General features: G+C 41.7%; 1 protein-coding gene across 4 annotated transcripts in view; it reads right to left on the bottom strand.

Moving 5' to 3' along the window:
- LOC115216524 (sperm-associated antigen 1) overlaps nt 1-24,746 on the bottom strand; it is a 74,754-nt gene that overhangs the window by 30,350 nt on the left and 19,658 nt on the right. For 3 of the 4 annotated variants that reach the window (XM_029785972.2, XM_029785973.2, XM_036506279.1), the window contains exons 3-9: nt 18,737-18,811; nt 17,240-17,324; nt 16,258-16,383; nt 14,482-14,540; nt 11,170-11,285; nt 6,743-6,801; nt 4,125-4,224 (exon numbers count right to left, since the gene is read on the bottom strand). In XM_029785972.2, the coding sequence (XP_029641832.1) occupies nt 4,125-4,224; nt 6,743-6,801; nt 11,170-11,285; nt 14,482-14,540; nt 16,258-16,383; nt 17,240-17,324; nt 18,737-18,811 (620 nt within the window). The remainder of the gene's footprint in view (nt 1-4,124; nt 4,225-6,742; nt 6,802-11,169; nt 11,286-14,481; nt 14,541-16,257; nt 16,384-17,239; nt 17,325-18,736; nt 18,812-24,746) is intronic. The other variant, XM_036506280.1, reaches the window with a different exon arrangement.

The raw sequence follows: 24,746 nt of genomic DNA on the forward strand, positions 1-24,746 counted from the left end.
GAAAATGGATGTCAATTGACAATGATGATGATGCGCTTGTCTTCAAGAGACTATTTGTCAATGTGGCTGTAGTCAAAATGGTATCTGTCAATGTGCCAGTAGTCAAAAGAATGTGTCAACATGCCTGTCATCTGCCTAAACATTATTTGTCAATGTGCCTGTCATTAAAAGCATATTTGTCAATGTGCATATCGTCAAAAGAATATTTTTCCATGTGCCTCCTGTTAGAGAATAATTGTAAACATGCCTAAAAAAACACCCAGTACACTCTGTAAAGTGGTTGGCATCCAGCCATATAAATTATGTCAAAACACATACTGAAGCCTGGTGTGGGCCTTATAAACTGTGGCAAGAGTATACAAAAAGGACCTCAAGACAATCTCTCACTTGGAAATAGAGTTGACCTACAAATGCTTGGAGTGGTAGATGATACACAGTCACACTCTGTATATTTTGATAATTTGTTCACAAACTATGATCCGCTAGTGCACCTCAGGGAAACGGGATCTGAAGCAACTGCTACAATAAGAGATAACTGTCTTGGCATTAGGAAGGGCATCCAGCTGTAGAAACTCTTGCCAGATCAAGATTAAAGCCTGGTGCAGCCATCTGGTTTGTCAGCTCCCAGTCATTCGTCCAACCCATGCTAGCATGGAAAGCGGACGTTAAACGATGATGATGATGATGACGTCTCAAGAGATGTCTTCTAAAGGAAATGGCATTGATGAAAAAGAAGCCAAAAGTTTCATATGATTATAGATTTGACATCAATAATGAAATCCTTATAGATAGGTGTCTTGACAATAAATGTGTGCCAACTGGGACTAATTATAACTCAGTCAAACCAATTTGCAAAGTACAACGCTGGAGGAAAGACATAAAGGGCAAAAGCAATGTGACTCAACCTCACGTTTTGAGCACATACAACAATTGCATGGCTGGAGTTGACAAACACGATTGGTTAGTGTCAAAATATGCAACCCCATTTAGAGGCAGAAAGTGGTACTGGCCATTGCTGACTAGAGTTATTGATATGACTGTTGTAAATGCATGAACTATTTACAAACCGATCCACGATGGAAAAGGTGAAAAAAATTTACTCAATTTCAAGAGAGTGAGTTCATGGCTGTTTCCTGCCCCAGCTTCACATAGAAGCCCCGGTCCATCCAAAGTGTCTTGGATCGCAGGATGGCCTGCTGTGCTTTCCTTGGATCGTAGGGTGACCTGCCGTGCTTGAGGAGACCTCTTGAGTCAAGTACATCAACATCTAAAAATCAAATGGAAATTGTAGTTGTGATACCTGTGCCAGAGGCACGTAAAAAGCATCATCTGAATGTGGCCGATGCCAGCGCCGCCTTGACTGGCTTCCGTGCCAGTGGCACGTAAAATGCACCAACCGATTGTGGCTGTTGCCAGCCTCCCCTTGCACCTGTGCCGGTGGCACGTAAAAAGCATCCACTACACTCACGGAGTGGTTGGCATTAGGAAGGGCATCCAGCTGTAGAAAAACTGCCAGATCTGACTGGAGGTTGGTGCAGCCTCCTGGCTTCTCAGACCCCAGTCGAACCATCCAACTCATGCTAGCATGGAAAATGGAAGTTAAACGATGATGATGATGATTTATGTGTTTCATATCTAAAGCGATCTGAACAAAAAACAAAGTTCATTACACTATCCACAAGCCTGACATCAAATTTGATTCAAAAAGCCATATAATAACCAAATGAAATAAGCAACATTGTTGTCAGGATAAGTCTTGCAGTAGTAAACCACTAAATTATTGTCAGAAGTGCAACATAACCCTGTGTGGAGATTCTTTGCCCTTTCCACAATGCATAGTTTTATGAATGTATATCTTTCAATGTATTATTTTTTGTACTTTTGTTATTATTTTTTGCATTTTTTGTATTTCAATATATTATTTTTTCGTATTTTTTGTATTTCAATGTAATATTTTTTTTGTAGTTTTTGTAATTCTATGTATTATTTTTTGTATTTTTTGTAATTCTATGTATTAGTTTTTTGTATTTTTTGTATTTCAATGTACTATTTTTTTAATTTTTTTGTAATTCAATGTATTATTTTTTGATATTTTTTGTATTTCAAAGTATTCTTTCAAAAACATTAACCATTTTTTATACAAAATTTAATACCAATAGGATAACAGTTAACTAACATATAAAGGATTTTGAATTTATGAATGTGTCACATTGTCCCAGCGTTCTATTTATAGGACACTGTGTATTTCCATTTCTACTTGAAGTAAAGGAGTTTAATAATTGATTTTTTTTTTTTCATTTTAACCTATTTTCAATCACCTGCGAAAATTTAGAAGTAATATTCAGAAATTTAAGAACTCTGGGACTTAACAGGTTCAGAAAGACTATGATTTGAATGAGATTTAGTAGTTATTTCTAGCCAATTGGATGACTGCATAGAGGCTGTCTTATTAATTCAAGACAACAAAGTAATGTTAAGTGATCGGCCTTCCAGCTCAGCTGATAAGATAATTATCTTAATTAGAGATAGTGAAGAGGTCATTAATTATAGATCTCCAAAACAGAAACTATTTGGTAGTTATTAGTTTCATTTCTCTACAATCTGAAGAGTGAATAATGCTTTTCATTCCATAGTGGGTTAGTAAAATAAGTTTCAAATTTAGGCACAAAGCCAGCAATTTTGGTGGGGGTAAGTTGATTACATCAGCCCCAGTGCTCAACTGGTACTTATTTTATTGACTTCGAAAGGATGAAAGTCGACCCTTGGCAACATTTGAACTCAGAATGTAAGGACAGACAAAAAGCCACTGAACATTTTGCCAGCTCACCACCTTGAAGGAGGTTACTAAAATTATCATTTTAGTAAAACCTTCATTAGCTGGGGTTTAGAAAATAAATTAACTTTTAATTAAAAGTGTAAGTATCGCTGACTATAAAGCATGAAGTTTTATATGAAAGAAAAAGTACAATTCAAATGTTATGCCTCAAGGAGTCAGTGACAAAAGACCGAGACCTTGGGCAATATACTCTCTTGCCTTGTCTTGTCTTGAGACAGCATTCACCTGGGGTGGGGTGAGCTGGCTTCATTCATCCTCAATGCTGCATCTCTCACAAACGCTGACCAGACCTGGTAATTTGAGGCTAACGACCCCGTGATCTCCAACCACTCCTTATTCCAGTGGCAAAAGCTGTAGATATGGGGGCCTAGGTTGGGTTCCAGATCAGCCTTGACTGTCATCAGCCAGGATTTTCGTTGTCCACCACATCGCTTTCGCCAACTCTGAAGGGGAGCTGGGGCAATTCCTTTGTAGATGAATTCTCCTGGTTGACGATGGAGGGCATGACCCAGCCAATGCAGACGTCTCGTTAGGATGACTTGTCGGAGGGAGGTGATTCTGCACTGGTGTTGCACCGAATTGTTGGAGACAAAGTGATGCCATCGGACACGAAGGATGCGGCATAGACAGAGGTGATCGAAGGATTCTAGTCGCTTAAGACTACGTGCCTTCACTAGTCAGTTAAAGTAAGACAGTGTCACGCTAAGACTATGCACCTTCACTAGTCAGTTAAGGTGAGACAGTGTCATGTGACAACTTGCTGGGGCTGCCTGCTGGAGCCTAGCGACAGGTATTTAAAGGGAAAAGTTTGACAAGTCAGTCAGTCACTTGCTGACGATACATCAAAGAGGCCAGGGAATAGAAGAAAGAAGACATGCACCCAACACGGTTGTAATTCCTTCCTTCCACCCTCATCGGCCATGACTCGCTGCCGTAAAGGAATATACTGTAGCAATATACTGAGCTTAAGAAGACTTGTCAAGCCAAGTGAGATCGTCATCATGGCTGATTCCGGTATTTAAGTAACTGGTACCCGTGCCGGTGGCACATGAAAAGCATCCACTGCATTCTTGGAGTGGTCAGCATTAGGAAGGGCATCCAGCTGTAGAAACCATGCTGAATCGGACTGGAATCTGGTGCAGCCCCCCAGCTTACCAGTTTTCAATCAAACCGTCCAACCCATGCTATCATGGTAAAATGGATATTAAGTGGTGATGATGAAGCCCAGGCCAGTCTCAAGTGATTTGGTATCAAAAGGGTTAAGAAACACAAAAATGATTAAACTTACATGCAAGGGCACGGTTGTTGTACACAACATCCAAAGGCTGAATTGAGAGGCTTCGGTTATAATAAATCACAGCTTCATTGTAGTCACCACTACGAAATGCCTGGAAAGGTGGAAGAAGATGTTGAAGATCAGATGAATGTATCATATAAAAGAAACACAGTGTGTAAGGAAGCTTGTAAGTAGCAGCAAACAAGAAAGGATCATGTGAAATACAAAGGAAGATCAACAGCAGCAGAGTGAAGGATGAAAGGGGCCTACAAAAAGAATAGGAAACAAAAACTACACTACACCTGATTTCCTCCGCTCCATATACACGCAAGCATGTATCTGACTCTTACACTGTTCACTTCCCAGACATTTTGTACATTACTGCATATGCTTTATGCACACTTTTGACAAGTTGTGGTGCACCTGAGCACTGTATACAATAATTTCATCATTATTATTATTATTTATTATCATCCTTATGACTGTTTTAACATTCACTTCTCCTTTCACTGAGACAGATTTACTATGGCCAGACACCTTTCCTCTTTCCAAGTAAGGTATTTTCCCCCAATGATCAGGTATATTTTCACAGAAAACTGAAAATGAAAAAATGTCATTGATGCTATTGACTTTATAGTAAGACACCTGTTTCTGCCTCTCTATTACATACATACATATATATATAAGTATATATTTCATCTTTTACTGGTTTCAGCCCTTGGATTGTGTTGGGGCACCGCCTTGAAGGGTTTAGTTGAACGAGTCAACACCAGTGCTCATTCTTTAAGCCTGGTACTTATTCCACCAGTCTCTTTTGCTAAGCTACTAAGTTATGGGGACGGGTTGTCAATAGTAGTGGTGGACAAACATATGCACACACACACACACACACACACATGCATGCACAGTCACCCATACACATACTCTTTTCTTTTTACTCTTTTACTTGATTCAGTCATTTGACTGCGGCCATGCTGGAGCACCGCCTTTAGTTGAGCAAATCGACCCCAGGACTTATTCTTTGTAAGCCTAGTACTTATTCTATCAGTCTTTTTTGCCGAACCGCTAAGTTATGGGGACGTAAACATACCAGCATCAGTTGTCAAACGATGTTGCGGGGACAAACACAGATACATACACACACACACATATATATATATATAGACATATATATACGACGGGCTTCTTTTTCAATTTCCATTTACCAAATCCACTCACAAGGCTTTGGTCGGCCCGAGGCTATAGTAGAAGACACTTGCCCAAGGTACCACGCAGTGGGACTGAAACCGCAACCATGTTGTTGGTAAGCAAACTACTTACCACATACATAAATATATATTTGCATGTATGCATACAAGAGGTTCCTTTCAACTTCTGTCAACCTAATCCACTCACAAAGCCACAGTAGAAGATATGACCAGAACAATGTGGTTCGGAAACAAACTTCATACCACACAGCCCATTGCACATGTCTGTGTGTATGTGTGTGTGTATATATATATATATATATATATATGGAGGTGCAATGGCCCAGTGGTTAGGGCAGCGGACTCGCAGTCGTAGGAACGCGGTTTCGATTCCCAGACCGGGTGTTGTGTGTGTTTATTGAGCGAAAACACCTAAAGCTCCATGAGGCTCCGGCTTGGGGTGGTGGCGATCCCTGCTGTACTCTTTCGCCACAACATTCTCTCACTCTTTCTTCTGTTGGCCTGCTCACTTAGCCAGCGGGGTGGCGTCATTTGAAGGCTAAAACAATGCAAAGCGCATGGTGACTAGTGATGTGTAGCAACATCTGATAGCCTGGTCGCTCACGATGATCATGGTGATATATATATATATATCATCATCATTTAGCATCCGTTCTCCATGCTAGCATGGGTTGGACGGTTCAACTGGGGTCTGTGAAGCTGGAAGGCTTCATCAGGCCCAGTCAGATCTGGTAGTGTTTCTACGGCTGGATGCCCTTCCTAACGCCAACCACTTCGTGAGTGTGGTGGGTGCTTTTTACGTGCCACCCGCACAGATGCCAGACAGAGCTGGCAAACGCCATGAACGGATGGTGCTTTTACGTGTCACCGGCACGGGGCCAGGCCAGGCTGGCAACGGACATGAACGGATGGTGCTTTTACATGTCATGTCATATATATATGTATATATATGCAATAGGCTTTCAGGTTTTGTTTATCAGATTCATTCACAAGGTTTTGGTTGGCCAGGGCCCATAGAAGACACTTGCCCAAAGTGCCATGCATCTGGACTGGGTGCCACTGGATGACAGCCTTTAGTAATGATGTTATTCCACGCTTTCAGATCTCTGGCACTGGCCTTACCATCCTTGAGGTCGGAGGCATTGCAACTTCAAGATTCCTTGATTTGTTTCACCCATGTCTTCTCCTGTGCATGGGTCACTACCACCACCACAAAAGCTGGTGTGGTAGTTTTCCAGGGCTCACACTGCAGATGCAGTCAAATCACTGTAGCCGGCACTGCCGGACTTGATTTTGAACGGTCAGCTGCTGCCACAAAAGTAGCCTGGTATAGAAACAATAACAAACGTCATCCCACCCAAGCAAGATATGATAAGATAGAGGTAACACAACAACAACAACAAACATGGGTACTACACATACCTCATTGCCTTTGTCCTTCTCCCTCAAAGCATGAGTAGTTTTTGTCTCTTCAAGACAATCTGGAGAAAAATACAACAGAAAATAAAGACAATGAAGGAAATAGATGAAGGTGAGGGAGGAACATAATAAATAAGAAAAATCACATCAGTTCATGTCCATTTTCCTTGCTGGAATGAGTTGGTTAGTTTAAAAGTGTCCCAGGAGCCAGAGAGCAGTGTCAGGCTCCAATGTCTGCTTCTGTAGGATACCATTCTCAATACCTATTTCTTTACTACCCACAAGGAGCTAAACACAGAGAGGACAAACAAGGACAGACAAATAGATATTAAGTCGATTACATCGATCCCACTGCGTAACTGGTACTTAATTTATCGACCTCGAAAAGATGAAAGGCAAAGTCCACCTCGGTGGAATTTGAACTCAGAACGTAAGGGCAGACAAAATACCGCTATGTATTTTGGCTGGCGTGCTAACGTTTCTGCTAGCTCATGACCTGGGTGCTTTTCTTTTTGTGACACTGGGACAGATGCCTTTCCTATATCCAACTCTCCTATTTCCAAGTAAGGTATTTCCCCCCAATGATCAGACATATTTCCACAGAAAATTGAAAATGAAAAAATGACATTGATGCTTTTTTCACAACTATTGTCTTTATAGCAAGACACAAGTCACCAAAAAACTCACAAGACAAACTAAAGACCTCTCAACAAAGTGGAGGTGCAGTGGAGGTGGGGGTGGCTTTATACTAGGCATTGATAGATTCCGCCAAGGTCGACTTTGCCTTTCATCCTTTCGGGGTCGATAAATTAAGTACCAGTTGCGCACTGGGGTCGATATAATCGACTTAATCTGTCTGTCTGTCCTTGTTTGTCCCTTCTATGTTTAGCCCCTTGTGGGTACTAAAGAAATATATACTAGGCATTGATAGGTTAAAGTATGATAAAGAAACAGGTACGGTTGTCATGTTATAAAGAAAATATATGGCCACCCCAGCATTACATAAGGGTAGGTGGAGGAAGCAGCTGAAAAGAAGACCAAGATGGTGGCAATGGAATTGGGAACAAAAACAGACAGAATGATAGAGGAGGTTTGAAATAACAACAGTGAGTTTATGAGAGGATGGTTTGTAACAGAGAAGGACCACAAGGAAATGAGACGATAGAAAGAAGTCACAATAAAAACAAACAACAATGGTGTAATATAAAGACAAAGTGAGATCGTATAAATATCACTGACGTTACTTTTTCCCGCCCATGTTTTAGACAGGAAAAGCACATTATGAAGAAGGTACAGAAAAGAAAAGGCTACGACGCACTCAAAATATTGAATTTCACAGAGAAAGAAAACGAAGAAAAACACAGAGAGAAAAAAAATAATTTCATTTGTTTTACTTATCAGTAAATAAAAACCAAGGAACTAATGTAATTAGTTATGAAGGAAGTACTGATATTTTCTATTGGTTGAAAAACACTTTAATCAATTGAACTGATAATGACTGACAGAATAATGACAGATAACCACAATTTATTCTAATCAATTTAGTCACTGATTGATTGATCTTTGACATAACCAGTCCACTTATGCATGCCGTTCCTTCTTGAGATACAAAACTCTGCTTGCGAAGACCTGTTGAGGGAAGTGAAATCGAAATCGATCAAAAGTCAATGGAAATTGTAGTTGTGATACCAGTGCCGGTGGCACGTAAAAGAACCATCCAAACGTGGTCGTTGCCAGTCCTGCCTCGACTGGCCTCCGTGCCAGTGGCAAGTAAAAAGCACCAACCGATAGTGGCCGTTGCCAGCCTCGCCTGGCACGTAAAAAGCACCCACTACACTCATGGAGTGGTTGGCGTTAGGAAGGGCATCCAGCTGTAGAAACATTGCCAGATCAGACTGGGCCTGGTGCAGCCTCCTGGCTTCCCAGACCCCAGTCGAACTGTCCAACCCATGTTAGCATGGAAAGCGGACGTTAAATGATGATGATGATGATGAATCTCATACAGTCAAGGTTTACAGAATAGATTGTGTTATTCACTCTTTTATTCGCAGAATACAAAATGTGAGTTGCAAGACCTCCTTTCAGGTGATTTTCTTGAGTCACCATTTCACCCTTGGATGCCAGTCCATCACACGGTAAAGGGTAAAGACACCTCCGGCCATGAATGACCATGGGATTGCACCTACAAAGTTCCCCTTCAAGACACAAGTCCAGGAAAGGTTGTTTATGGAAGACCAGCAGTCGTCCAAGCACACCAGCCTCCTCTCTCCACGCCACTGATGTTATCCAAGGGAAAGGCAAAGACCGATACATCTTGGCACCAGTGACGTCACAAATCATTTCTACAGCTGAGTGAACTGGAGTAACGTGAAAATTAAAGTGAATTGCTCAAGAACACAACACACAGCCTGGTCGTCATCGTCGTTTAACGTCCGTTTTCCATGCAGAAAATACCCTCTTCCCAGAATTGAGGTGGTTTCATGGCAAAGAATTCATCAAGGTATCTTTTTTAAGTCATCCAAGGAATTGTAATTTTTACCATTAAGACTATTCTGCAGAGACCTGAATAAGTGGAAATCCGAAGGAGCAATATCTGGTGAATATGGAAGGTGGAGTAACCCATTCCAGCCAAGCTGCAGCAATTTTTGTCTGGTACCCAGAGCATCAAGTGCTGAAAATGAACTTTCTTTTCTTCCATTTTAAAGGGTTACAGAATTAACACAGGTTATAAGAACATAAACCTTCTTCCACAAAAAGATAGCTTAAACTGTGCTCTAAATGGAGGTGTAGCCAAATCCTATTTTATGGACTCAACCATGTTCTAAAATAAGTCGAAAGGTAAGCTACTGTAAATCAGCACGAACTTTCCGGACAACCCAATAGATGTTATGATGATGATAACAACGACAGTGGTGGTGGTGGTGATGGTGCTGATAATAATGACGATGATGGTGATATACTGCTACAATTGTTACATGACCCAATGATGGGTTGGTTCAACCTGTTAGAAATAGCAACCGAATCTCCTTCAAAATACACCCTATCATTCTAAAGACAGCGTGTCGGTGGCACGTAAAAGCACCCACTGCACTCTCGGAGTGGTTGGCGTTAGGAAGGGCATCCAGCCGTAGAAACTCTGCCAGATCAAGATTGGAGCCTGGTGCAGCCATCTGGTTCGCCAGACCTCAGTCAAATCGTCCAACCCATGCTAGCATGGAAAGCGGACATTAAACGATGATGATGATGATGATGATGTTGATGAAAGCGCATGCTGGAGAAAGTAAATCTAGATGCACAATGCTTGAATAAAAGACTGGATAGTAAATGCCAAAATGCCTTTGATTACCATTCCGCTAAATCAAGGCTGACCTTTGACCAAACAACACAAACAACAAAACCAGTGTATATATTTCTCCAACGCATGAGTCAGTCAAACACAAAGCACGCATCCCAAAGATAAACTCCATTACTGTTTCATAAAATGTTACACATCGCATATTTAAATGTCAGAATATTACATTTCTAAACAGGGAAGAAAATTATGAAAGCAATGAAATTAACGAAGCTTGATTGTGGTAAATACTGCAGAGCAAGAAAACACAGAGCATGCATAATTGCTTCGATTTATATTGATCAAATTAATTTCTTCCTTTTCCTCGGTAGCCTCGTTAACCTTTTAGCATTCAAGTTATTCTGTCAGATGCAATGATTGTTAATTTACATTCATCATCATCATCATCATCATTGTTTAACGTCTGCCTTCCATGCTGACATGGGTTGGACGGTTTAACAGGAGGCGACCAGGCAGAAAACTACACCAAACTATTGGTATCTGTTTTGGTATGGCTTGTTTACAGCTGGATGCCCTTCCTAATGCCAACCACTCCGAGAGTGTAGTGGGTGCTTTTGCTAGTTTGGTGGTACTGGCAATGGTCACGCCCAAATGGTGCTTTTTACGTGCCACCTGCACAGGAGTCAGTCCAGCGGCACTGGTGACGACCTCGCTCGAATGTTTCACGTGCCACCAGCACAAGTGCTAGTAAGGTGACGCGGTAATGATCATGCTCGAATGGTGTGCTTAAACGTGCCATCGGCATGAAGGCCAGCTTGTTGATCTGGCAACGATCTCACTCGTATGATACTCTTAGCGCTCCACTAGCAACGGATGCCAGTCACCGAGCTTGATTTCGACTTCGAAAATTCTTCAAAGCAGTGCTCCAGCATGGCAGCAGTCTAGTGACTGAAACAAGTAAAAGATATAAGGCAGAAGCATATCAACAGTACACTGCGAATATATCTCCTTTCTTCCACCTATAATACTTGAACTTTCATGCTTTTGACAATAACGGCTTCATCTAAATTCCGATTTGCATCTTTACATCTCCATTTTGCCAAGAAAAACTAGGACAGAAAAAAAAGATTCTACAAACCATTGCCTATGTCCACATTTTCAGATAGTTTAGAAATTTCACTGTTAACTTTCTTAGTAGCTGGCTTTTCTTGAACATCCTCATCTATCCTTTTTAGTTCTCCTTCAACATCGAACCTAAATAGAAATACAAGTGATAAAATATAACGAGAGCAACACTGTTGTTTAGCAGACAGGCAGAAAGTGTTTGAAAGCTTTTCGTTTTCCAAACTTTACATAGGAAGAAATATCTGGGTTGGGTGGTGTAGTTGGAAGACATGGCCGTGTTGTGTGGTAGTACAGCAAACCACTGCTGTGTTGTGTAGCAGAAAGACAGAGTTGTTTTGTGTGGTAGGAAGAATTGGTGGTGTTGTGAGGTAGGAAGACATGGTGGTGTTGTGAGGTAGGAAGACATGGTGGTGTTGTGAGGTAGGAAGACATGGTGGTGTTGTGAGGTAGGAAGACATGGTGGTGTTGTGAGGTAGGAAGACATGGTGGTGTTGTGAAGTAGGGAAGACATGCCTGTGTTGTATGGTACGGTAGAAAACCATCGCAGTCTTGTGTGGCAGGAAGACAGGGTTGCGTCATAAGGTAGGTAGACATGGCGGTGTTGTGAGGTAGAAAGATATGGCTGTATAGTGTAGTAAGGAAAAAAGGTTGCATTGTGTTTCAATTAGAACACATGGCTGAGTTGAACAGCAAACAAATATGGCTGTGTTGTGTAGCAGAAAGTCATGGCTAGATTGTGTGATATGTAGCAAGATGCAGTTATGTTGTGTTGTGTAACAGGAACACATGGCCATGTTGGAGGATATGGCTGTACTTTGAGCTGCGGTAGGAAAACATAGCTGTGCTCTCAAATGTATTAGTTAGACATGGCTGTGTTGTGAAGTGTAGTAAGAGGAAGTGGTTGTGCTGTGAGGTATAGTAGGAAAACATGGCTGTGTTGTGAGGTGTGGTAAGAAGACATGGCTGTGTTGAGACATGATAGGAAAATATAGCTGTGATGTGAGACGTGATAGAAATACATAGTTCTGTTGTGAGATGTAGTAGGTAAACTTGACTGTGTTGTGAGGTGTAGTAGGATAACATGGAGTAGGAAAACAACACCCGAAGAAAATCGAAGGGAAACCACCTTCATGGTCACCACCAACATCATCATTTTAAAAAACACTTTTTAATACTTGTATGGGTCAGATGGAATTTGTTGAGGTAGATTTTCTATGTCTTGATGCCTTTCCTGTCACTAACCCTCACTTGTTTTTAAGAAATATAATACTTTCCCCATGGTCAAAATATGTTTTTTCAGAAGTTTGTAAATGGACACCGCTTGCATGAGAGAGACACTTGTTCACAACTATTTTGCAATGCCAAAGCAAGGGGACAGAAACAAACACACACACACATATTGACATACGTAAGTCACAATATATGGATTCAAGTAACTTGGTATTACTCATAAAAAAAAGATCCTTAATGTATCATTCTACTATTAAGACTTTGGTTTTTGCTAGATTGACTCTAAGGCCCTTCGATTCTAGACCTTGCTACCACACCTGGAACTTCTCCTCTAGTTTTGATAGTGACTCAGCTATTAGAGCAAGGTCATCAGCATAGAGAAGCTCCCAGGGGCATCCTGGCTTGAATTCCTCTGTTATTGCTTGGAGGATTATGATGAATAAGAGGGGGCTGAGGACTGATCCTTGGTGGATCCCTGCCCAGAATTCTTCACTATACTCATTGCCAACCCTCATCTTACTGACAGTATCCCTATACATGGCTTGTACAGCTCTCACTAACCCCTCATCTATCCCTAGTTTCTGCATTGACCACCGGATAAGGGATCGGGGGACGCTGTCAATAGCTTTCTCCATGTCAGCGAAAGCCAGGTAAAGAGGTTTATCTTTGGCTAGATATTTCGGATCTTTGCGGTTTGAACGGCAGTTTTTAACATAATTTCTAGGTAACTAAAAAATTTGAAACTTCGTATGCTGGTAGAATGTGTTTATAAAACATATTTTTCTCTTAACTTTATTGAGAAAATTTGATAGTTTGTAAGATATTTGTTGTTTTTTTCCTTCAATTTCTGCAATTTCAACCAATCACTGATGTCTACTGAGGTAAAAAAAAAAACATTCTGTGCCGTATAAATATGTCTCTCGTTTAAGAAACAGATTGGGTTTATTTACATTTCCTCCCACCCCTAACATTAACCCTAAAATAGATTGAAATGCAATAGATCGATACTAGGGTCATAATTATGGGTGACAATTTCATATGACACCGCAAGAAAAAACTGCCATTCAAACCGAAAAGATCCAATATTTCTTCTGCAACCCAAACTGCATCTCATCTAAACTGACTGTCTCCCTAATTAGTTGGACTATGACCCTCTCTGCGACTTTCATTACCTGATCCAACAACTTGATACCTCTGTAATTATTCGTATCTAATGCATCACCTTTACCTTTATAGCAGTTAACTATAGTGCTGCTACACCAGTCATTGGGTATGACTTCTTCGTGTATCACCTGATTGACTATACGGGTGACTAGACTATAGCCGACACCACCAGATATTTTAAGCATCTCTACAGTAATTCCTGATGGGCCAGAGGCTTTTCCCTGCCTTCATAGTCTTAATTGCTTTATCTACCAAGGTACTGTCAATTCGGATAGCTGGTCCCTCTGTTGAGTCGACATTCGGCAGACTCTTTCTTCCATTCCTTCTCTTCATTTAGCAACCTTTCGTAGTGGCATCTCCAAGTCTCTCTTTTTGCAGTCTCATTAAATGCAAATGAGCCATCATCCATGCATACACATTTCTCTCCTACAACATCACGATTCTCTCTCACACACTGTCTTGCAACACAAAACACTTCGAGTCTTTGGTCCTTGTAATGCAGAACATTGACAATTTTTTTTCTTATCTGCTTCCCTTCCAGCTAAGTAAACCTGTCTCCTAGCTTCCCTTCTGGCAATCTGATGCAATTCCCAGCTACCACCGTTCTTCCAGTCCTTCCATGCCTGTTTCTTTTCCCTAATGGCCCTGTCGACTACATTGTTCCACCACGACATTACCTTGGGCCGAGAGGGGACTTTGCACCATCCACAAACCTGGTCGGTAGCCCTCAACAGGTTGTTCCGTAGAAACCTCCTGTGATGCTATATTCCCCTTCTATTTCGTCAAAAGCTTTGAGTAATATGCCTCCTAGCTTCCCTGATGCAATTCCCTGCTACCACTGTTCTTCTTTTCCTTTCTGCACCAGTAAGATTCTAATGACTTGTGGTGAACTTTCTCAATAAATGAAACAGTGAGAACATGATACACTTACTTGTCCCATTCTTTGATATCACGAGGTTTTGGAGAAGCCTTTTTTGATGAACCTTTTTTCTGCAAATATAAAACAAAATATTTCAAATGTTAATGATTCAAGAACAAGCAGCAGAAACTGTTATTTGGAGCATCTTGCTGGATTCCATTTTCATTAATGTTGAGATAGTATGCTCAGCTCTACTTAAAAGGATCCATTATACTGTCATAGTGACCAGGTGATTAGAAACAACCTGATTGGCCAGCCCCTTAGATGCACACACACACACACACACACACAATTATCTGGATTGAAGGTATTTGGAGTAGTGGTTAGGGTGTTGCACTGACAACTGCAAGATTGTGGGTTCAATTTCCAGATGTGCTGCACATTGTATCATCATCATCATTTAACGTCTGCTTTCCATGCTAGCATGGGTTGGACGGTTTGACTGAGGACAGGCGAACCAGATGGCTGCACCAGGCTCCAGTCTTGATCTGGCAGAGTTTCTACGGCTGGATGCCCTTCCTAAAGCCAACCACTCTGAGAGTGTAGTGGATGCTTTTTATGTGCCACCAGCACGAGAGCCAGTTTGGTGGTACTGGCAATGGCCACGCCCAAATGGTGCTTTTTACGTGCCACCTGCACAGGAGCCAGTCCAGCGGCACTGGCGACGACTTCGCTCGAATGTTTCACAAGCCACCAGCACAAGTGCTAGTAAGGTGACGCGGTAAGCAAAACACTTCGTCTCACTGTAGCTTCATTCCATTCAGCTATAAATGGCATACAAGGGTGAGTGAGATGGTGACTCAAAAAAATCACCCAAACTGAAACCTCACAAGCCACACTTCACATTCAGCGATCAAAAGGATGAATAGTACAACTCATTGAGTAAATCCCAACTTGTAGGGATTAGTTGTTCAACGACGTCCATGGTCATCATCATCATCAAATACCTAAATATTAAAAAATTTTAATGTGAGAGAAATTTAAGAACATAAACTCTGCTCACAAAGACCTGTTGAGGCAAGTGAAATTGAAATCAAATTTGATGACTGGCATCCATGCTAGCGGAGCGCTAAGAGCAACATCCGAGTGTGATCGTTGCCAGAGCAACTAACTGGCTTCCGTGTCAGTGGCACATAAAAGGGCACTATTCGAGCATGATCGTTACCAGCGTCGCCTTACTGGCTCTTCTACAGGTGGCACGTGAAAAACAACATTTGAGCGAGATCGTTGCCAGTGCCGCTGGACTGGCTCCTGTGCAGGTAGCACGTAAAAAACACCATTTGAGCGTGACTGTTACCAGTACCGCCGAACTGGCCCTTGTGCCGGTGGCATGTAAAAGCACCCACTACACTCGCGGAGTGGTTGGCGTTAGGAAGGGCATCCAACTGTAGAAACTCTGCCAGATCAAGATTGAAGCCTGGTTCGCCAGTCCTAAGTCAAATTGTCCAAATATGCATGCAATATATGCACATACATGGAAAATATAAATGCATTTGTATCCACATATAACATAAGCACAATATATATTGTACACATATACATATAACATCCACAATATATATTTTATGCACCAATATACTTTATGCATAAAATATATATTAATTAATCATTAAAACATTTTACGCACAGCATGAATCTGAAGGGTTATATGAGCAACAACGCAATCCTAGACAAAAACCAACACTCAAATTATAGACTCAACTGGGATGATACCCCAGTGGAGTATGAGATTATGGAATTACAATGAAAGTACAAAGGTTTCTTTGTTGAGGATGGTTGGATGGTTACCTTTTCTTTTTCGGGCTTCCCTTTCTTTCCTTCTGCATTTCTGATGGGGGGTATATCATCTACAGCCTTTTTAGAATTTTTTTTCTTCAAAGATCCGTCCAGCTTACACATGTTGCTGGACCAATTCTAAAGAAAGACGTAATAGTAGTGACACTATAGACGTATGTTTCCATTTGTTACAAACGAACATCAAAAGAAAAGATTTTTTACCAAAAAAAATAAAAAAACATTCCTTTAAAGTTATTGCCTAATGTGTGAAAGTTCTTATGAAATCAATAAATCAATTTCATGATTCAAGACATAAAATGAATTCATTTCATTTATATCAGACGAAGGCGTGGCTGTGTGGTAAGTAGCTTGCTTACGAACCACATGGTTCTGGGTTCAGTCCCACTGTGTGGCACCTTGGGCATGTGTGTTCTACTATAGCCTCGGGCCGACCAAAGCCTTGTGAGTGGATTTGGTAGGCGGAAACTGAAAGAAGCCTGTCGTATATATATGTATATATATGTGTGTGTGGGTGTGTGTGTATATGTGTGTGTGTGTTTGTGTGTCTGTGTTTGTCCCCCCAACATCGCTTGACAACCGATGCTGGTGTATTTACATCCCCGTAACTTAGTGGTTCGGCAAAAGGGACCGATAGAATAAGTACTAGGGTCGATTTGCTCAACTAAAGGCGGTGCTCCAGCATGGCCACAGTCAAAATGACTGAAACTATTACAATAGTAAAGAGAAGGGTAGTTTAGCTCACCCCTAAATCCTTCATTACCAAACGTCTACCTTAAACTTGGCTATCTCCTTTCTACATTTTTTCTAATATACCTGAACTTTATTTACAGCTTTCCCCACTCACTTCTTTTCATTTTTAAGTAGAACCAAAACATACACTGCTCAGAATCTCAGAACTCAACTCACTTTCACAATACACACAAACTTATCATGCTGTACAAAATTTAACAACATCATCAAAAATTATTCTCACCTCCAGCTCAGCTTGTAAGGCTATGTTTTCTTCTTGACTTAGATCAGTAATTTTTTTCAAGGGTTCTTCTCTCCTTAGAGCACGACTGTATTTGGAATTAGAAAAATGAAAAAGAAATTAAAGAAAACAAGAAGAGAAAAAGACAGACATATAGCAAAGATCAATAATAATAGCAGACCATTCGAACGTGAAGCACACCATTCAAGCGTGATCGTTACCACGTCACCTTACTAGCACTTGTGCTGGTGGCACATGAAACATTCGAGCGAGGTCGTCGCCAGTGCTGCTGGACTGGCTCCTGTGCAGGTGACATAAAAAGTACTATTTGGGCATGGCTGTTGCCAGTACCACCAAACTGGCCCTCGTGCCGGTGGCACGTAAAAGCACCCACTACACTCTCGGAGTGGTTGGCGTTAAGAAGGGCATTCAGCTGTAGAAACTCTGCCAAATCAGACTGGAGTCTGGTTCGCCATGCTGCGGCCATGCTGGAGCACCGCCTTTAGTCAAGGAAATCGACCCCAGGACTTATTCTTTGTAAGCCCAGTACTTATTCTATCGGTCTCTTTTGCCAAACACACCAGCATCGGTTCTCAAGCGATGTTCGGAGGGGACAAACACAGACACACAAACACACACCTGGCACCTGTGTCGGTGGCACATAAAAAGCACCCACTACACTCACGGAGTGGTTGGCGTTAGGAAGGGCATCCAGCTGTAGAATCACTGCCAGATCTGACTGGCCTGGTGCAGCCTTCGGACTTCCCAGACCCCAGTTGAACCGTCCAACCAATGCTAGCATGGAAAGCGGACGTTAAATGATGATGATGATGATGATATATATATATATATATACACACACACACACATATATACGACAGGCTTCTTTCAGTTTCCGTCAGCCAAATACACTCACAAAGCTTTGGTCGGCCTGAGGCTATAGTAGAAGACACATGCCCAAGGTGCCACGCAGTGGGACTGAACCTGGAACCATGTGGTTGGTAAGCAAGCTACTTACCACACAGCCATTCATGCGCCTATGTCTGTTTGTCATTTTTGTCTATTTTCTCATGCTATAGTTACCTTTTGGCAGTCCATGCAAGTAAAATAGTAAACTGGAGATCCAAGGTAGCATTTTAAGGGTCCATGAAAAATTTTTTACTTCAGATGTACTTATTAAACGATATAACCCAGTTTCTTTCTCTAATGTTTTGCATAGTGCAAACTCCACAAATTAATATTTGAGAAGCAAAATGGGGATTTTGAAAGGAGTATCTATGAAACTAGTTTTTTAAATACAGATTAGCCATGGGGATCCACTAGAATAAAATAGTAATCAAAGGGGTCCATATATAAAAAATATGGTTGAGAACAGACATTACAGCAAACAAACCAAACTTTATGCACAGGAGGGGGGGGAGGTGGAGGGAGGAGGAGGTGGAAGATGAGGACAGAAAGGTGAAAACAGATCAGTCACAATAAAATAATAATCTTAAATACCTGTTTGGATGCATTTCTCGGAGTTTTTCTTCACAACATTTTTCAAGCTCAGCATAATGTCCTTCTTCTCCGGACCTATAATAATAATAAAAATAATAATAATAATAATAATAAAAATAATAATAATAATAAAAATAATAATAATAATGATAATAATAATGATGGTTTCAAATTTTTCCACAAGGGCAGCCACTTTTGTGGGGAGGGGATAAGTCAATTACATTGACTCCAGTGTTTCAGTGGTACCTAATTCATTGACCCCAAAAAGATGAAAGGCAAAGTCGACCTCGGCACAAACTGAATTCAGAATATAAAGACGAATGAAATGCCATGAAGCAGTTTGCCCCCTATGCAAATGGCTCTGTCAGCTTGCCATCATAATAATAATCCCTTTTTTTCGAAAGGTACACAGCCTGAAATTTTGTGGGGAAAAAGGGCTAGTCAATTACATCAACCCCAGTGTTCAATTGGTACTTATTTTATCAACCCTGAGAGGATGGAAAGCAAAGTCGGCCTCGGCAGAATTTGAACTCAGAATGTTAAGGACAGACAAAATGCTGCTGAGCATTGTGCCCAGTGTGCTAACAATTCTGCCAGCTCACTGTCCCACAATAAAAATTATAATAACAATAATAACAAGAGCACTCAGAGAGCACAAACCTCCGCCAAGGCAACGATAATGTCCTCTCAACGATTAGCCAGAGAGGATTTTCAAAATGAGAATATCTGAAATAAACTTGGCTGCCCTCACAAATGAGAATAATAAAAATTAACCCGACCTCTCTCAAAAATTAAATAAAAAAACAAGAAAAATAATTCAGAATCCTTATCCGCTACTGGATCAATCCCAAAATCTTATTAGTTTGTACCAGTCACAACGCCAAACATCCCGACAGTTTCATCCAAATCCATCCAGCGGTTCTTGAGATATCTTGTCTACAGGCAAACAAGCAAACAAAAACAAACAAACACAACTGAAAACAATACCTCTGCCTTCGCTAAGGCAGAGGTAATAGTAACTGTTTCTAGTATAGACACAAGGCCTAAAATTTGGGAGGGTGGCATACTCAATTACATCAACAACTACTTGACTGGTACTTTATTTTATTGATGATTGGCATCCGTGCTAGCAGGGTGCAAAGAGCACCATATGAGTGTGATCATTGACAGAGCGGCTAACCAGCCCCGTGCCAGTGGCACTTAAAATGCACCATTCGAGTGTGATCATTACCAGCGTCGCATTACTGGCACTCAAGCCCCGTGCTAGTAAGGTATTAAGAGCACCATCCGAACATGATCGTTGCCAGAGCGGCTATCTGGCCTCCATGCCGGTGGCACGCAAAAGACACCATTCAAGCGTGATCGTTACCAGCATCGCCTTACTAGCACCTGTGCCGGTGGCATGCATAAAAGATTCGAGCAAGGTTGTTGCCAATGCCGCCTGACTGGCTCCCGTGCTGGTGGAACATAAAGAGCACCCACTACACTCTCGGAGTGGTTGGCGTTAGGAAGGGCATTTAGCTGTAGAAACTCTGCCAGATCAAAATTGAAGCCTGGTGCAGCCATCTGGTTCGCCAGCCCTCAGTCAAAATCGTCCAACCCATGCTAGCATGGAAAGCAGACGTTAAACGATGATGAGGATGATCCTAAACAAGGGCAAACCTAAAAAGAGAACAATAATAAAAGCACAAGGTACTTCCTGAGATATTGAGTCAAGTACTCGATTGATACTTTATTTTATTGACTTCGGAAAGGATAAACGGCTAAGTTGACCTCGGCAGGATTTGAACTCATAACATAAAGGTATACAACCAAACACCACAAGGTACTTTCTTCAAAAAACCTACTGATGTAGTATTAATGGCATTAGACAGGAAAACAATTGGCAGAGTCACTAGAACAAGAGATAGAAGGTGCTGCAGTATCTATTCCAACACTGTACTCCGAGTTCAAACACAGTTGAGGTCAACTCTGTTAGTCATCCTTTTCATCATCATCATTCAATGTCCGCTTTCCTTGCTAGCATGGGTTGGACAATTTGACTGAAGTCTGGCGAACCAGACTCCAATCTGATCTGGCTGACTTTCTACAGCTGGATGCCCTTCCTAACGCCAACCACTCCGAGAGTGTAGTGGGTGCTTTTAGAAGGGCCAGTTTGGTGGTACTGGCAACGGCCATCCTTTTATAATTAGGAAATAAACTACCAGTCACATGGGGGTGCCACCTGTTCTCCCTCCACTTGTCACATTCTTTGAGGTTCCACTAGGTCAAGGCTTGGAGGACTAAGGGGGTTTCTTTAACTGCTCACAACTATAAGGGAACCTCTCCCAAGGAAGAGACTGATACCACGTCATTCTTCATTGTGAGCAAGAGACATAAAACCAGTGGCAGGTTTACCAGGTCATCCTTCGAAATTTCTTCTGGGTAGAAATGAAATCAGTTTTGTTTGAATTTGGCAGGAGTCAGTACTATTATCATCACCATCACCATTTAATATCCACTTTACATGCTGGCATGGGTCAGACGGTTTGACTAGAATGCTGCACCAGGTTCTGGTTTGATTTGGCATGGTTTCTACAGCTGGATGCTCTTCCTAACACCAACATTATCTTATACTAATTTAATCAACTCCTGTGTGATTAGAAATTAGAACATCATCATCATCATCATCATCATCACCATCTGTTAACATTCATCTTCCATACTAGCATGGGTTGGATGGTTTGACCGCATCCAATGGGTCTGAGGACTGCATTGTGCCCCAGGTTCTTCTTTGCCATGGTTTCTATGGCTGGGTGCCCTTCCTAACACCAACCACCTTACAGAGTGCACTGGGTGCCTTTTTTTATCATGGCACCAACACTAGTGAAAGCAGTAAAACATAAAACAGGATAATATTGTGGTTCAGCCCAGAGTCTGCTGTGAGCCAGCAGACATATAATCAAAAGGTGTTCCAGCCATGACCATCCATTTTATATTTCAGACATCATGAAAAAAAGCACTACATTATCCAAAGTGTTCTTTCTATTCTTAAAGCCAACAGGGTGTGATTTGGGGGAAATTTTTTTTGTCCATTTCTAGCAGGTTGACCGACCTAACAGAGATTCCCTCTATGACTTGTTAATGGTCATCATCATTTTACCATCCACTTTCTTATGCTTGTATAAATCGGACAGAATTTGTTAAGACACATTTTCTACAGCTGGATGCCCTTCCTGTCACCAATCCTCCCCTGTGTCCATACAAGGTAATATTTCCCTACAATCATCACAATATAAGAGTGGTTGTATACTGTCAACATAACGTGACAGTCCCGTATGGAATCACACCACCGTTGTTTAGCCCTAGGAAGCATCGAACGCTTCCTGTCGGCTTTGACACATTTCCTGTGTCCTTATATTTGTGAAGGGGAGGCAAGCAACCCCACCAGCCAAGATTCACACCTTAGGACATGCATGTTTCTGGGTCTTAACTCGTCATCAGCCAAGGATAGTGAGATCTGCTGACTGAGGTGCCAGTCTAGCCTTCACAAATATATATGTGCCGGTGGCACGTAAAATGCACCAATGCGACCGTGGCCGATGCCAGCCTCGCCTGGCACCTGTGCAGGTGGCACGTAAAAAGCACCCACTACACTCACGGAGTGGTTGGCGTTAGGAAGGGCATCCAGCTGTACAAACACTGCCAGATAAGACTGGAGCCTGGTGCAGCCTTCTGGCTTCCCAGATCCCCAGTCGAACCGTCCAACCCATGCTAGCATGGAAAGCGGACGTTAAACAATGATGATGATGATGATGAAATCTATTCACTGGTCACCGTAATTAGAAATATTGGATTTCTAAATGTCTCAAAGAGACATGAGAGGTGGTGGAGCAATAGAGTGGCTGTATACTGTCAACATAAGGTGACAGTCCCGTAAAGGGAATTACACCATCACTGTTTAGCCCTAGGAAGCATCGACGCTTCCTATCGGCTTAGCACGAGGGTACACACAAACACACACTTCATTCAGCTTCCATCTTCCAAATCCACTCTCCAGGCTTTGGTCAGCCCAGGGCTATTGTAGAAGACTCTTCCCCAAGGTGCAATGCGATGGGACTGAACCCAAGACCACATAATTGGGAAGTAAGCTTCTTAACCACAAAGCCACACATACACCTATAGTTATTTTTTGTTTTTTACCACTTAGTCAGATTTTCTTGGAGCATACAAGAATGGTGAGAAGAAGAGAGGTACTTACTGATGAGAGGAAGTGAAATAGTTATTCTCACCTGGTCCAAGTGCTTGCAACAGAATGGCTTTTGCTAACAGCCCCTAAGGACCAGATGGTAGTAGTGTTTAACTGGGAGACGGAGCAAGTGTACCCCCCACAAAAACACAGAAAGTAATACACAGCATCTAGTGTGACACTATAACAAATTTTGTCAGTCTACTGCCTTGGCTTGGGTACTTTAATTTATCAAACCCCACAAAAATGTAAGGATTACCGCAGTGAGATTTGAACTCAAAATGCAGGGATCAGAACTATTACAGTGAAACATTTTGTCCTTTGTCCTAATTATAACTAATTATAGTTAAGACTGGCTGAGAAATGACAGCATGCAGGAACACGGTGCAATGCAGGTGACAATACAAACAAATTCTTCAGCTAGTATACCTATTTCTTTACTACCCTCAAGGGGCTAAACACAGAGAGGACAAACAAGAACAGACAAACGGATTAAGTCGATTACATCGACCCTAGTGCGTAACTGGTACTTATTTAATCAACCCCGAAAGGATGAAAGGCAAAGTCGACCTTCGCAGAATTTGAACTCAGAACGTAGCGGTAGACAAAATACCGCTAAGCATTTCGCCCGGCGTGCTTACAATTCTGCCAGCTCGCCGCCTTTATACCACAGCAGTCAATTCAACCAGCTACCATATTTTACAAATTCTAAACTTTAAGATAGTGAAGGTGCATAGCTCAGTGGTTAGAGTGTCAGGCTCACACTCGTGAGGTACTGAGTTCGATTCCTGGACCAGGTTGTGTGTTGTGTTCTTGAGCAAGACACTTTATTTCACGTTGCTCCAGTTCACTCAGCTGCAGAAATGACTTGCGACGTCAGTAGTGCCAAGATGTATCAGCCTTTGCATTTTCCTTAAATAACATTGGTGGTATGAAGTAAGGAGGCTGGTATGCATGGGCGACTGCTGGTCTTCCATAAACAACCTTGCCCAGGCTTGTACCTTGGAGGGTAACTTTCAAGGTACAATTCCATGGTCATTTATGACTGAAGAGGGCCCATACCCTTTTAAACTGTAAATTATTTTATTTTTTATTTTACAATTTTCCTATGTTAGTATAGACAGGATGATTTTCATAAATCTATGCTTGGTAATCAATCCAACAACAACAATGCAAGGCTTAACAAAGCTGTCTTGCTGATAACAAGGTAACCTCTGCAGTGCTGGTGCCATCAAAAATGCACCCAGTATGTTTTGTAAAGTGGTTAGTGTTAGGAAGGACATGCAGCCATAAAAAAAGTCATGTCAAAAATGAAATATTGGAGGAAGACATCCCTCAGACCTGTTGAATGGGGTCAAACTGTCCAACACATGTAAAGAGGATATTAAAAAATGATGATCAATCACGATGGACATTCCTGTATTGTTTCTTTCAGCTAAATGTATATCTCGTTAACTACTTGATCATTGAGTTGTGGAGGCGCAATGGCCCAGTGGTTAGGGCAGCAGACTCGCGGTCGTAGGATCGCGGTTTCGATTCCCAGACCAGGCATTGTGAGTGTTTATTGAGCGAAAACACATAAAAGCTCCACGAGGCTCCGGCAGGGGATGGTGGTGATCCCTGTTGTACTCTTTCACCACAACTTTCTCTCACTCTTTCTGTTGTACCTGTATTTCAAAGGGCCGGCCTTGTCACACTCTGTGTCACGCTAAATCTCCTCGAGAACTACGTTAAGGGTACACGTGTCTGTGGAGTGCTCAGCCACCAGCACGTTAATAAATA

Source organism: Octopus sinensis, linkage group LG10 (genome assembly GCF_006345805.1).
Source record: "Octopus sinensis linkage group LG10, ASM634580v1, whole genome shotgun sequence".
NCBI lineage: Eukaryota > Metazoa > Mollusca > Cephalopoda > Octopoda > Octopodidae > Octopus > Octopus sinensis.